The sequence below is a fragment of the Acipenser ruthenus genome, chromosome 13, assembly GCF_902713425.1.
Source record: "Acipenser ruthenus chromosome 13, fAciRut3.2 maternal haplotype, whole genome shotgun sequence".
NCBI classification, from domain to species: Eukaryota; Metazoa; Chordata; class Actinopteri; order Acipenseriformes; family Acipenseridae; genus Acipenser; species Acipenser ruthenus.
Window position 1 is genome coordinate 7,589,636 of NC_081201.1, and position 15,349 is coordinate 7,604,984.

Consider the following 15,349-nt stretch of genomic DNA (forward strand, 5'->3'; position numbering starts at 1 on the left):
AGAGCCACTCTAGGATTTCTGTACTGTGTGGTCACAAATAAGTTATTTTTTACCCCCCAAAAAATAAAAGAACACACAGGATTTTTTGTTTGGGGACAATGGGCTATATTGGCAGGTTTACATATTATTTACATGATAGGAATAGATTCATTTTGGGCTCTTTGCTCTTAATTTTCATTAGCGTGTTTTTTCCAGAAAGGAAAAATGCACCCAATAAAGTTACCAAATCAAAATTAAACAACCCAGGCATTTAATTTAAGGTCTTGCTTGTAGTCTGTTGTATTTAACAAAATTAGAACAATCCAAGATTTATTTTTCAAAGATAATTACATTTTTGTTCATTTCAAAACATTACCCAAAATAATTGCTTGCATTTCAAATTAAGATTCATAAAGTATTCAATAATTGTTCTTCTTTATTAATTCTCTGTCAATTGCAGTTTACTCTGTAAGTTGACATTACACATTAAAATGCATTTAACTTTATTAAATATCTTTCTTACAACAGTGGAATCTGCAGTTTCAGTCCTGTTTATGAGACCTGTCTAAGCAGGGTGTTTTTTTTTAAACTTTTCATCAATTAATCAGGTAAAACTGATCATGTTTAATATGTTGTCAATGAAAAACAATTCTTAGTAATACAGGTCAAAAGTACTTAAAAAAACCAGGCACTTCAAAAAAAGCCTCATATGGAGTTAAAAAAGATGATAAATGCATACCTAACAGTTTTAAGGGTGAGAGATTCAGGTTAAAGTTACGACAGGGTCAGGGAGTTCCGCAGTTCATTACAGAAAAGAGAAAGTTCATCAGAAGGGATGTAAATAGTTTTGGTTCATAAAGTTTTCTTATTGTTTTTTATAAATGCCAGGGGGCATTTTTTAACCGTTATGTACAGTACCCGATGAAGCTTCTCCAGCATGGCTAATGTGGTCCATTCTTGTGATGGTGTCTGCTCTCCTTACAAAAAAGACGTCCTGTTAAACTGAGTAATGAGCTCTGCGTGCTTAGCCATGACTGAGGTAAGCACAGATGTGTCTGCCCTGAAGAAGCCAGGAGGGAATTGCAATGTTACACTCCACTCTCTGTCTCCATGCCACTAGCAACTCACCCCCATAACCCTGCAAAAACACAAAAAAACTGCCAATTATTCAGTGCGCTCAAATGTCACCCCTCATAATTTAGTAGAGAACTGAAAATGTGAGATAGGCTGTCGTTACCAGTACCTGACAATTCTTGTCCTCAAAACCCCCTTACCCCCAACTATCTTCCATGCAAGTAAAGAACTGTAACACTTTACTTTGAGTGTCATAAATACATATTTAATTAATATGCAACTAATCATTTACATACAAAGACTGGTATGTAGCGTTATCGATATTATTCAATTATTATTATTTCTTCTTAGCAGACGCCCTTATCCAGGGCGACTTACAATTGTTACAAGATATCACATTATTTTTACATACAATTACCCATTTATACAGTTGGGTTTTTACTGGAGCAATCTAGGTAAAGTACCTTGCTCGAGGGTACAGCAACAGTGTCCCCCACCTGGGATTGAACCAATGACCCTCCGGTCAAGAGTCCAGAGCCCTAACCACTACTCCACACTGCTGCCCTATTCTATAAGCTATCCACACAACCTAAATTATGTGCATTTAAAGCACATGACTGCCCTTCACAATCATGTTTTCAAATTACGATGGTGCCATGATTAGGGTATTAGCAGCAGTGGATTAAATCCTTAATACTCCTTGCAAAACTTCACTCCCAATAAAGAACAGGATGATATTTTTTTGCGTAAATGAAAAGAGCCAGTCTGTGTGGGCCTATATACTGTAGCAATTATAAAAATACATATAGATTAAATGTATGTTGTTGCATTACATGGACTTCGCTTGCTGGTGTACAACATTAATAGAGTACACTATGTATTAATATTATTAGTAGTAGTCATATTAGTTTTAATGTTAATAATATAATCCTTATTATTAGTAGTATTTTTCTAAATACATTTTCTGGCTTTACATACCATTTGATAATATTATAATTAGGGCTTCTGTTTTTTGGGTTTTATTAATTGTATTTTCCGGTGCTTATTTTTAGCTATTTTTGAGTTTTGTGTAAATCTTTTTTTTGGGGGGGGGGCTTTTGTTTTTGATATACTGTATGAAATTAATGTTTTCGGTTGCTTTCCAAAATGCTTGAGCATTTTTTTTCTGTCAAAATATGTATAGTAGTAACTCGACAGTAATTGCACACTTAAATTGTACTTTCTTTCATTTGCTGTACATTTTGCCACAATTCTGTTTTAAATCCTCTGTATCTTAACTGTAATACAGCTTTAAATCCCGCTAACAAGCCTCCATTCCTGATTGAAATCTCATTTTAAATCTCGCAAGCGGAGTCTCCAATAGAAACGTAGGAATGTGCTGTCACTCAGTAGTTGGGGCGGGTTTAAAGTATTCAGAACGAATCAATGATAGATACAAGTCAGGAAGGCGGGACATGCCCAGCAGCACTGGGAAATGTATTTATGATTATTTTTGTAGTAGGTTTTATTTTTTAATTGGAATAGGGTAAAGTCAACGTGAATTTATTAAACATTTCCACGTTTTTCTGGTGTTTTCCGGTGTTTATTGGCTTTCCATCGATTTCATTTTTTTTGTATCGAGGGTGTTTTATCTGGTTTTATCAGTTAAAATAGAAAATCAGAAGCCCTAATTATAATTAATGCTACTGAAACTGTTGCACCAGGTCTTAATCAAAGATGCCTCGAAATAAACTCCAATGACCTTCAGAATTCAAGGGGGGGGGGGGGGGGGGGGGTTGAAACCAGGGGATGCAAGAAGATCCTATAATATGGTGTTTTTCACATCCTGCATAACGTTCATATTTTTGTTGCTTTGTGTTTTCTCAGGTGAGAAATGCAGAAGCTTTATTGATCTGGCCCCAGCGTCTGAGAGGGGTGAGTATGGTTATCATTAAGCCAGCTATCGGACTAGTCTGACAAGGAGCGTTGGAACCTGTGCAAATAGCAGATCAGTTATCCTTGTCAGGCAGCGGTTCATCAATGTAATGGATTATTATTCACTGGGAGCGAGTGCTGAATTCAGATCAACACGTCCAATCCCAATCTTCTGGTGTCCAACAGATGTTCTGCCTACATTTTCTATTTATTTTTTGCATGATTGATAACAAAAAATCTATATTCCAGTAGGTGAAAAGGATTTGTGGCAGTCATAGCTGAATAATTATTAGCGTAATTAATCTAAATTCAATATATACAGTATATGTGCACGAAAATTAATCCTGAATGTCTAACCCTACCGAATATATTGTACGTTCTTTAAATTCAGGGCTTCAGAGGTCAAGACACATAATATGAGCATACTTCTGTGCAATATTTTGGCAAAGATTAAAAAAAAAAAAAAAAAAAGTAAAACACGTCAGAATCATACAGTAACAATCCAAATTCACTTTATGTTTCTTACAAATGTATGTTGTGCTTATAAATGAGTTGAAGCTTGAGTTTATGATGTCAATGGCAAGGGAACTAAAATGGCATTGTAAAGGAACAAAACTAATGACCACAGCAATGTCTTTAACAGTTTCTTGTTTTTTTAAAGTGGTGTCCTCTAACCAGATTTAGTAGCAAATGAGACTAATCTAAAGTGAAATAAATTGTACTGTATATCTCAAGCCACTGCAATAAGCATGGAGAAACTGGATCACTGCAGTCAGTCTGTATGTTCCCTTTCACATAATTGTCTTTTCAGGTGTAAAATTAAATAGTTCTGCATTGGTACTAAAGAGAAGAGCAGACGGTTATCTACAGTATGAATGGGTATTTAGTAAGCAAGCAGTATTATCAGTAGTTTTTATTATATGACTGATAAAATAGTATTCCACACTAGTGGCCAAATCACACTAGTTAACTATATTGAGAACACCAAATGGCAAACAGTGTATTATGACTCTATAATTCTATCAAGGGGATCTGAAGGAGGAATACAAATATGTTGAATCTCATAAATATACTGTATGCATATGTGGAGACTGGCCCTAAGGTTACGTGTGAACTTGTTGTAGCTTTTAAAAAGTCTAAAATAACAAAAGCTATGTTAAAACTGCATTAAATACCAAAATGGGGCAACACTCTAGCACCACAAACCAAGTCAGGTTTTTAAAGTATGAAGGGGTGAGGCGAAATGTTTCACAAGAACTTGCACTGTCTAATATATTCCAGTCACAGTTTTCATTCAATAATATACAAGCAGAGCCAGTATATTAATAGTGAGTTTTAACACTATTATTCCATCAACCCCAGGTTAATGAGGCATCTCAGCTCTATTTGCTATATTCTGCTCCGCTATTGAAGATGCAGTATTACAAGCAATCTTTTTATGCAAATACACATGGAACCTTTTCCTTTTGCCTGAGAGTTCTGAATCAATCTGTTAGTATCTTTCTGACGGAGCAGGTTACCATTGGCAACGGCTACTACAGAATGAAAGCACTCAAGACCGATATAGTATAGTCATTGCATTGAATTTTAGTAATAATAAAGAATTAGTAGAATAAAATGCTCTGGTTAAAAACACTAATACCCCCCAGTCAAAAACAAACACACAAACAAACAAAAATCAAGGTAAGAAATTATGTTTCAGCTACATGGCCTTCACCAGGGGAGCTGATGTGAAACAAAAAAAGCTTCAGCAACAAGGCAGTACTAACCTTGCGTTCTTTATCTGACATTTCTCTACGGAACCCTCAAGGCCCTTCACATTATGTCTACCTTTCATTTGATGTATTTTTCAGTGAGTAATTTTAACTAGAGCCTTCGACTGTTTTTTGTCAGTCTGTCACTTCAGCATCTGTTCAATGAAAAGTGACTCACAGCTGAATAGACGTTTGACAGTGCCAAGTAGCAACCAAACAATATAGCGTCTGGCAGCCTATGAATCACCCTTCTGAAGGGCTGCAATGCAAGTCTTCTCCAGGAGAACCTAATGTGTATTTTCAGTAGTGTAATAATATAATAAGATCTTTATATAGTGCCTTTCATAGTGGACCACCATCACAAAGACGGAGCACAAGGAGGTTAAGTGACTTGTTCAGGGTCACACAGTGAGTCAGTCAGTGGCAGAGGTGGGATTTGAACCAGTGATCTTCTGGTTACAAGCCCTGGACTTCAACCACTGGAACACACTTCATCCTTAGTACAAGAGGACCTGTGTATTATAAAAACGTTTAATTCCATCAAGTGGATCTAAGAGAAAAAATGAGCGAAGAGAAGATCCGGGGAGAAATATTTGTTTATATATTTGAGTAATACATTTGAATTATGGTTATCCTTAAGGTGGTTCTTAAAAAACAAAAAAACAAAACATAACTTCAAGTATTAAATAGTTACACTGCATTAAATACAGACGTGCTCAAATTTGTTGGTACCCTTACAGCTCATTGAAATAATGCTTCATTCCTCCTGAAAAGTGATGAAATTAAAAGCTATTTTATCATGTATACTTGCATGCCTTTGGTATGTCATAGAATAAAGCAAAGAAGCTGTAAAAAGAGATGAATTACTGCTTATTCTACAAAGGTATTCTAAAATGGCCTGGACACATTTGTTGGTACCCCTTAGAAAAGATAATAAATAATTGGATTATAGTGATATTTCAAACTAATTAGTTTCTTTAATTAGTATCACACATGTCTCCAATCTTGTAATCAGTCATTCAGCCTATTTAAATGGAGAAAAGTAGTCACTGTGCTGTTTGGTATCATTGTGTGCACCACACTGAACATGGACTAGAGAAAGCAAAGGAGAGAGTTGTCTGAGGAGATCAAAAAGAAAATAATAGACAAGCATGGTAAAGGTAAAGGCTACAAGACCACCTCCAAGCAGCTTGATGTTCCTGTGACAACAGTTGCAAATATTATTAAGAAGTTTAAGGTCCATGGAACTGTAGCCAACCTCCCTGGGCGCGGCCGCAAGAGGAAAATCGACCCTAGACTGAACAGAAGGATAGCGCGAATGGTAGAAAAAGAACCAAGGATAACTGCCAAAGAGATACAAGCTGAACTCCAAGGTGAAGGTACGTCAGTTTCTGATCGCACCATCCGTCGCTTTTTGAGCGAAAGTGGGCTCCATGGAAGAAGACCCAGGAGGACTCCACTTTTGAAAGAAAAACATAAAAAAGCCAGACTGGAATTTGCTAAAATGCATATTGACAAGCCACAATCCTTCTGGGAGAATGTCCTTTGGACAGATGAGTCAAAACTGGAGCTTTTTGGCAAGTCACATCAGCTCTATTTTCACAGACGAAAAAATGAAGCTTTCAAAGAAAAGAACACCATACCTACAGTGAAACATGGAGGAGGCTCGGTTATGTTTTGGGGCTGCTTTGCTTCGCCTGGCACCCTTGAATCTGTGCAGGGCACAATGAAATCTCAAGACTATCAAGGCATTCTGGAGTGAAACGTACTGCCCAGTGTCAGAAAGCTCTGTCTCAGTCGCAGGTCATGGGTCCTCCAACAGGATAATGACCCAAAACACACAGCTAAAAGCACCCAAGAATGGATAAGAACAAAACATTCGACTATTCTGAAGTGGCCTTCTATGAGTCCTGATATGAATCCTATCGAACATCTATGGAAAGAGCTGAAACTTGCAGTCTGGAGAAGGCACCCATCAAACCTGAGACAGCTGGAGCAGTTTGCTCAGGAAGAGTGGGCCAAACTACCTGTTAACAGGTGCAGACGTCCCATTGAGAGCTACAGAAAACGTTTGATTGCAGTGATTGCCTCTAAAGGTTGTGCAACAGAATATTAGGTTAGGGGTCCCATCATTTTTGTCCATGCCATTTTCATTTGTTTTCTTATTTACAATATTATGTTGAATAAAAAATCAAAAGCAAAGTCTTATTTCTATTAAATATGGAATAAACAATGGTGGATGCCAATTACTTTTGTCAGTTTCAAGTTATTTCAGAGAAAATTGTGCATTCTTCGTTTTTTGTGGAGGGGTACCAACAAATTTGAGCACGTCTGTATATATAATGTGTGCCATTATGAAGGGATATATATATATATATTTATATCTATCTATATATATATATATATATATATATATATATATATATATATATATATATATATCCCTTCATAATACACTGTTGCACACAGAACCCATGAGTACCCCATGAGTGTTTAAATCCCTCTAGTTCTCATGGAAGACAGCTAGCAGCCTCCCCAACCAATATTCATCTAGTTTGCTACAAACTTGCCAATAACTCCAGGGCATTAACTGAACTCAAGACAGGAGGTCAGGCACTTGATTTATACATGCTTCTGCTCATGTATTTTTTTTTTTAAATAAAGGACCACATTTATTATTATACGAATATACTGTAATGATATCATGTTAGCAAATAGAACCATTGCTTGAAAATGTACTTCTACTTTAATGCAGTAGGGCTACACTAGAAAAATTAGACTTTATCCAAATGTGAAATGCACACTTAATTTGCAAAGCCAAGCCATTTTCACATATCTTTAACTGTGGCATTTGTATGACTACATGACTATGACAGAGTGCTAACTAAGTTTTTAAAAACTATTTTCTTTGTAAGTAGAAATTCATCACTGGCTCTCCTTTTCTTCTACTGAAGATCTTTTGGTTATTTTGCTTGTGAATTATACTTCAGCTTGGAATATCTAGATATTTCAAAGCCAATACTACAGTTGAAAAGTACCGATCAGTTGAAGAGTCGGAAAGAGGGTCAGTAAAATGCAACAGATGAACTTATTGGACAATATTTTTAGACACTGACTTCATATTGAAAGTCACCCGAGTAGAAACCAGATCAGGACATTAGCATGATTCCAGTATAAATACAAATTCTTAGCTGACTGAATAGCAATGGTTGACATCTTCTTGCCTATTTCCATCCTTCAGTGCTCTCTCCAGCCCAGTGCCTCTGCAAAACAAAACTGTCCATTGTGCTGAATGTCTGAATGCTGAGGAATTCAGCAACACCGACCGTTCAGCATTTAAAAAAAGAGAAAAAAAGATAAGATAAGATAAGCTAGAATGTTTATTGTACAGTATTCCTCCAGTATCCAAGCCGAGTCAACACAGACTAGCTCTTACTAAAATGGTCATTTAGACAGCACTGGAGAAGTGACTAGAAGGCAGACACTTAGAAAGAGAGCAATAATGCTTTAACACAGGGTTTCCCAACATTTCTCAAAGCCCCCTATGACATGAGGCATCTTGACTGAGGACAATCCCCATTCCTCCACATTCCACCACATTGTCGATTCCTTCTGTCCATATAAATTACCATAATAGCTGTGCCTTTAAGGGCTAAGCTCATAATGGGAAAACATCCAGCAACAGTTCATTTGCAGCCCCATGGTACATTGAAACCTGGGGTCATGGAAAACAGGATATTTACCTTCACAAACCATACTGAAAGCCTCATCTGAAGGACAACATCAGAATACCACCTCCTCCCTGATAACTGGACCATATGCCAGCTACAGTATGCATAAACAAAAACAGCATGGCTTCTATCCTAGTCCTTCAGAAGTTTTGATTCGATACAAAGATTAGCCTACTTTAACGTGTTCCTATGGTCAGGGGCAGTTTTACTAAACACTGCGGGGACCAAGGGATTTTATGCAAATATGAGACCCCATTCAAATTAAGCAAACTTTGAAATGTGTGTCTTCCTTGTGTTGCAGGTGTCCTTTGGCTGTCAGTGGTGTCTGAAGTGCTGTACATCATGCTGCTGGTCGTTGGCTTCAGTCTAATGTGCCTGGAGCTCTTTCACTCCAGCAATGTGATAGATGGGCTGAAACTGAATGCCTTTGCAGCTGTGTTCACTGTGCTTTCAGGTACTTGACAGTTCATTTTTTGTGGTAACACTTTAGGTTATGGATCCATCATAAATAATCTGTGATGAAGGCATCAGCCTAAACATTTATCTCCTGGAGTTTCTTCCATAACTTTATATCTTCTTTGTTAATGTTCTGGGGCGGTTCCCCAGAGGCTTCTGTAGCCTAATTAACAATGTGAGAGCAACTCCAGTGGCCCTAAATGCTCACAGCTATTGCCACAAGTTGCATCACCTAGAATTTTAGGATTGAGACATAATCTAGATGTTTTATTTAACATCATGTAATCAAAGAAACTACAAAATGTCGCAAAAGTCTACCGGAAGCCATAATAGTAGTACAGTATTTCATGTTAGATTTCAAATTATTACATTTTTCAATTGTTGTCAGTTTTTCATTAAGTGCATGGAAAACTACAAAGCGGTGTGTAATTCAATATGTTAACATAACATTATTCAGCTGAATAATTCAGGTTGTACTGCTCATTCAACTTAAAATAGCGAAAAAGCCATACCTGCTGTACATTTTCTTCTTTAAATAGATAAGACATACTTTTAATCATATGTCTAGTTGAAGTTGGAGAGATTCTTTTTTTTTTTTAATTCAAAATACTTCAGAAACAAGTTTCAGAATAAGTATATCAGTTTGCTGCTTTCCAGTGTAGAGAGTTGATGACTCAGAGCCCAGTGGTGGTGAGTGAAGCCGTGTTATATTGGAATGAATACCACCTCCTCCCTGATAACTGGAGGGTCTGGTTGTGATGCAGAAACAGTAAACTGGGGAACTGGGAGGTGCAGCTTTCAGCTTTTTCCCCCCGTTAAGTTCAAAGCTGCTTTTCAATTTCACTGTATTTTGAATTCCGGCATGATCCAGCCTCAGAAGCATTATACACAAAAGGTAGTTCTCAGAATCTTTGAATAATAAAAAAAAGAACTTTCTCAACAACAGTGGATGTCCTTGTGGATTGGTTTAAATTTAACAGTTCACAAAACATTTAAAATGCATTGATGGTGTTTTCTTCAGGATAAATGTGAGAAATCCTCTTTGTGAGAAATCTGAAATTATTGTTTTTTGGCGTGGAAAATATGTTGCAAGTGGTCTCTAAGCTGCTACAGATGAAACACCAAAACATTTTAGAATGCGCAAACTAAAGTTTCAGAACCTCCAAGTGTACCTAAACTGATCATGTCACCTTGAAAGCTTGTAACAATATAAGTTGGTTAAAAGTACATACATTAGGGGGTTCAAAATCACATTGATGTTTGCACTTTATAACCCATGAATGCTTTTCTATATAACACAAATAACTATATTTTTGCATACGTTTGTCATTTTAGCAAATTCCTACCATATTTAATAGTGTTCAGTGCGTGGATCAATGTCTACCATTTACTGCATTCTCAATCTTGTTTTCAAAACATGATATTGCACATTATTTGTAAACTGAGGACTGTGGATTGTGTCTTCTTTTGGGAGATGTTTTTTTCAAGTTTCCCTTGTCAGTTTCATATTAGACATATTAGACTGATACTGTGCATGTTATCGCAGTGGTGTAATCCCCAAGTTCATAACCGTTCCCCCAAGTCTTAAATAACTGTTAATTGGCATAAGATTGATTGTTCTTTTTCCCTGGATGAAGTGACAACCCTGTTAAAATAATAATAAGTTAATTACAACCTTTTCCTTTACATAGCTCAGCAATTTATTGCAAAGTGCTCCCAAAAGATGCATTAAAGAGTTATTAGGGGCTAGAAAAAGTCACATAAACCAAGCTGGGGAATTTAAAACATTATGCCCCAGTCCTGTTATATATTTAAACATTTAGAAGAATTTTGCACAGTGAAATTGAAAGTTCAGCCTTCCATGGACAAGCTCATTAGTCTCATATGCAGTAAGACCCATATAAAAGTTACCACAGTATTTTTGCATGGTTGCAGTTTTTTCATGCTTTCCCCATGGTTATACTATGTGTTTTACCACACTTTATCCTGGTTTGCCATGTTTATTAATATGCTTTACCATACCTCGCTATTCTTTAAATGCCTTCCTATGCTTTACATTCACTATGCTTTATTACACTTTGGTGAATAAGGGGATGATTAATTAGAGAAGCAATGCACTATTAGTGGCCTGCTCAGAGCTCTGCAGCTCACTCAACACAAGTCAGTGTTTTTCTGTCAGCTTGCTTAATGAAGTAAAATGGCCCAATTAGCAAGTCTCAGTTATCTCTTTGTAATAAATGTACTTCAGAAACTTAAGACCGTAGTTTTTATGTAAGTATTTCAAATGCCATTAGATGAAATTGGCTCTAACTCAGTGATTTAACTCATTTTTTTCCAATGTGGGTTACGCTAGTAAAAAAAACTGATTACAATTAAATAATCCTTTCACTAGATTCTACTCTGCTGTGCAAACCTCACACTTGAATACCACGAGAGTCTTCGAGTCCTGTAGATCAAACAAAACTTCAGATCCTCAAAAGTGGTAGCTGATTCACAGTTTTTACAACAATAACAGCATATTGATATATGGATTTTGAAATTTAGGTGGTGTTGCTATACCAAGTCATACACTGGCACATTTAACTATAATATGATTCACACGAATATAGTGTAAAAATAGAAATAATTGCAGTGCTTTATTATTATTATTATTATAATTATTATTATTATTATTTAGTCATGTAGTAGACGCTTTTCACCAAAGCGACTTACAGAGACTAGGGGGTGAACTATGCATCACAACTGCTGCTGCCAAGTCACTTACAATAAGACCTCATCTCATCCGAAGGACGTATAAAAAATATTTCTCATTTATTATATAAAAAAAATCTATACAGATAAAAATGAACGAAAACTCTGGTCACCTGTTTAAAATCATCATGTGACTTGCCCGAACGCCATTTGCTACTCTGGGAAATTTCTCAAGAGAAAAAATGTGCCTTTTTTGGACTAAATCTAACATGACAGTGCCCCTGTATGTCCCTTTAAGAACCTTTTAAGATAAGAAAATGTGTGGTGCTGGTGCCATATGTAAGCTCAACAGGCAGCTGTTGCTCAATGACATACAACTAAATTCTTCTGACTGCTCACCCTGAAAAGCCATCTGCAGCTTTTAAAGTTCTTTAAAGACCATTGCACTGATTACATGAGCAGGATTCAAAGAGGCTTTGTTATGCCATTAATAATCTGAAGAAAGCATAAAGACACACACACGCACTTTTGTATCAGTTTTCTCCATCTCCCATCTTTTTATTAGATGTTTGGTCTCTAATGCAATATAGAATCTGAATGCTGTGATTAAAAGGCATGGTTGACTGAGACAATGGGGTAGATAGCATAAGCTGCTATGCAATGTGATGTTTGATACGATACAAGGTTGTTTAATTAGAACCACAGTTAGGACCTTATGAAAAGCAATCCTTTGCTGACAGGATCAAATTAGAAATTCAATTAAATCTGATATGTTGGCATTACATCTTGGAGTGCACATGATTGACTGACCAATAAATATGCACACAGCGAAAATATGTATCCAGTATAAAAGAAGAGGACTAACCTGTGTAGAATGATATTGTGGCTACTTTCAATCGGCAAACATCCAATCAAAATGTCTAATTTTCTTAGTTTCTTTTTACTATTACTGGATATCTTTTTTGTGATGAAGTTATGGATGTTTTTCTTCCAAGTTTACCATGGTAAATTTGCAATCTGTTACACCTTGCCAATATTCATACCATATGTTACCTTACCACACTTTTCGTGCTTTACCATGCTCGACTGTCTCACATACTTTCACTAGGTTGTACTGCTCTTTGCTATGCTTTACAGTAAACTTCTTTACCAGTCATAACATGACATGAACTAAAAAGAACAAGCATGGTATAACAAGCAACCATCCCATCACAGAAGAACACACCCTGGACAACTAGACCCTCACTTATCCCATGCAAACCCAACACCGCCACAACTGTGTTGTATGGCACTAGGTGAAATAAAGTGTGTGATCAAAATATAGCAGCTCTGTAGTGCCAGAGAATCCACACAATTGTGTCATTGTGGGGCATTCCATTTATTGATGAAAACGAACCCTCCAGCAAGTATTGGGACAAGAATACAGCAGAGTGGTCCCAATAGTGAGGTGGTCCTTCTAAAGAAGTGGCTATAAGCATAGAGCTTTGTTTTTCTTACTTTAATTGTGGTCTTTTCAGGACTCCTAGGAATGGTGGCCCACATGATGTACACTCAGGTATTCCAGGTGACAGTCAGCCTTGGGCCAGAGGACTGGAGACCCCACACGTGGGACTACGGCTGGTCGTTTTGGTATGCATTCCTATTCAAAAGTATTTATTTTACCAAGATAAGACCTTCAGCAAGCTCCCCCTCCCTTCTCTAGCTTTTAAACTAGAAATAAACAAAACTCTCCAGTCGTGCTCTTTAAACACACTCAGCGATTCTCCACTCTGTACTGATTCCTAATTAGCTGTTGTTTAACCAAACCTCATTTTGATTGCATTACCTCATTAACTTTGGCAATCTTTTCCAGCATTATTTGCTGATTGCCAGTTTTCAGGAATCACTTAAACTCATGTAGGAGGCATGATTAGCTCATTAGCAAAGTACATTGAGCACAATTTTAATTTTTTTCTGTGCGACTGAGCTTATCCATTTTATAGCAAAAGTGCATTGACGCATTGTAAAAGCTTGGTAAAGCATAGCTAAACACTGTAAAGCCCAGCGAGGTAAAGTAAAGCTTATAAAACATGTTATGGTAAAATGCATATAGCCATGGGAAAAGAAGACTGCAAAATTACTGTGCAACTTTGCTGCAATAAACAACAATAAGAGGAAGTCACAATTAAGGCCAAAGGAAAAAAGAAACACTGTAATTAGCAATCTCAGTCTCAATTGTTGCGGAACTTTACATTTTAAATGTCGGTTTTAAAGTTTTTGCTGCCCCAAACACACACACACACACACACACACACACACACACACACACACACACACAATTTTCAGTGAAAAAACAAACATACATATTCAAAAATGTCTTAAACATTGGAATAAAAAGGGCTAAAGTCTTAGGAAGCATTAGTACAGCGGCAATGCCAACAGAAGGTCATGTATGAACTGATTAAATTCCTTCCGAAGACAGTAATTAGCTACTTTCTGAAAGTATTGCCAGATGTCTTTCAAACTGTTTCCATAGCAATGCAACCTGTTCAAATAAATAAACCTGCATCACAGTGAAAATGTGTCAATCTGTATATTCTGAAGATTGCAATTTTTTTGGAAACAATTATGCAAACCACTGTTACCATGCAGGGGAAAAAAAAAAAAAAAAGATCTGATGTTTTTATGCAAGCTCTAACTAAAAATATTGACCCCAAGAGTGTTGCTGCCTTAACCAACATTAATTAAATTAAATACAGAGACAATGGTAACATGAAAGCTATATTCAGCTTGCAAATATTTTAGTGGAAGCTAGATGAAAATGAAGTTTGATGTTTCGGTAGTGAACAATAATGTTGCTTGTGGTGGATCACAAAAAGTGGTTGGTCGCCTCTAATCCAAAAATAATTACTTTATCAGACAGCCTCATATTTTTTAATATTATTAATACGATTGTTACCATCTAAACTATGCTGAAAATGTCAGCTCAATTGCTGTTTCTTCTTAAACATTATCAATATTGAAAGACAACATTTGGGCTTAAACTACCATCCGGTAGGTTTTTTTTTTTTTAGGAATATGTTAACAAGACCTACTTTCTAATGCTGTAGAGTCCACAGCATGCTGAACTATGGAAGAAGGTGGTAACTGAACCCTGTATCATCTAAAATTGACCATGATTGGAGAAATCTGCTGCTTTGCAGTTAATTAAATGATAAGTGTTGTTTACAAGGAGGTAAACATTGGAATTTGGAATGTTTACCTCAGAGTTCACTGCACCTTAAAAAACAAATGCTCTGTTAAAGAACCACAAAGAAGCAGTGTCTTGCAATAGTTCCATTTCATACACTACATAAATCAAAACCTGTTGTGTATCATGACATATCCTATGGCAACAGAGCGATCGGAATGCCAGTGTGCTGCAATATACCATGTTATTATGCTGCTGGCGGTGCTGTGGTCTGCTAATGATTCTGGCTGATTATTCAGGGTAATGCAGTGATGTTTTAATCTAAATTCCTGTAAGGGGAAGCCTCAAACCAGCATTGCTGATTGTGTAGGACCGCTTGGTATTAACCAAAATTAGCATGCTGTACATGTCCAAGTTATTTGATTTCTGTCTTGTCAGAGGAGAGAATAAGTGATCCATACCACCATGAAATAGAAGCAGAAAGGAAAACAAAGTTATATGTCTGTAGATATTGCTCAATTGGAAACAAATTACCTCTCTGTTGTTATTTGGACGCTAAGCTATTAAACCTTGTGAATGGA

At 36.6% G+C, this 15,349-nt stretch overlaps 1 protein-coding gene across 1 annotated transcript in view; it reads left to right on the top strand.

The window, feature by feature from the left end:
- Positions 1-15,349, top strand: part of LOC117418086 (germ cell-specific gene 1-like protein) — a 28,159-nt gene that overhangs the window by 10,655 nt on the left and 2,155 nt on the right. Inside the window, exons 2-4 of the mRNA XM_034030664.3 lie at positions 2,920-2,967; positions 8,754-8,906; positions 13,117-13,228. Of these exons, the coding sequence (XP_033886555.2) occupies positions 2,920-2,967; positions 8,754-8,906; positions 13,117-13,228 (313 nt within the window). The remainder of the gene's footprint in view (positions 1-2,919; positions 2,968-8,753; positions 8,907-13,116; positions 13,229-15,349) is intronic.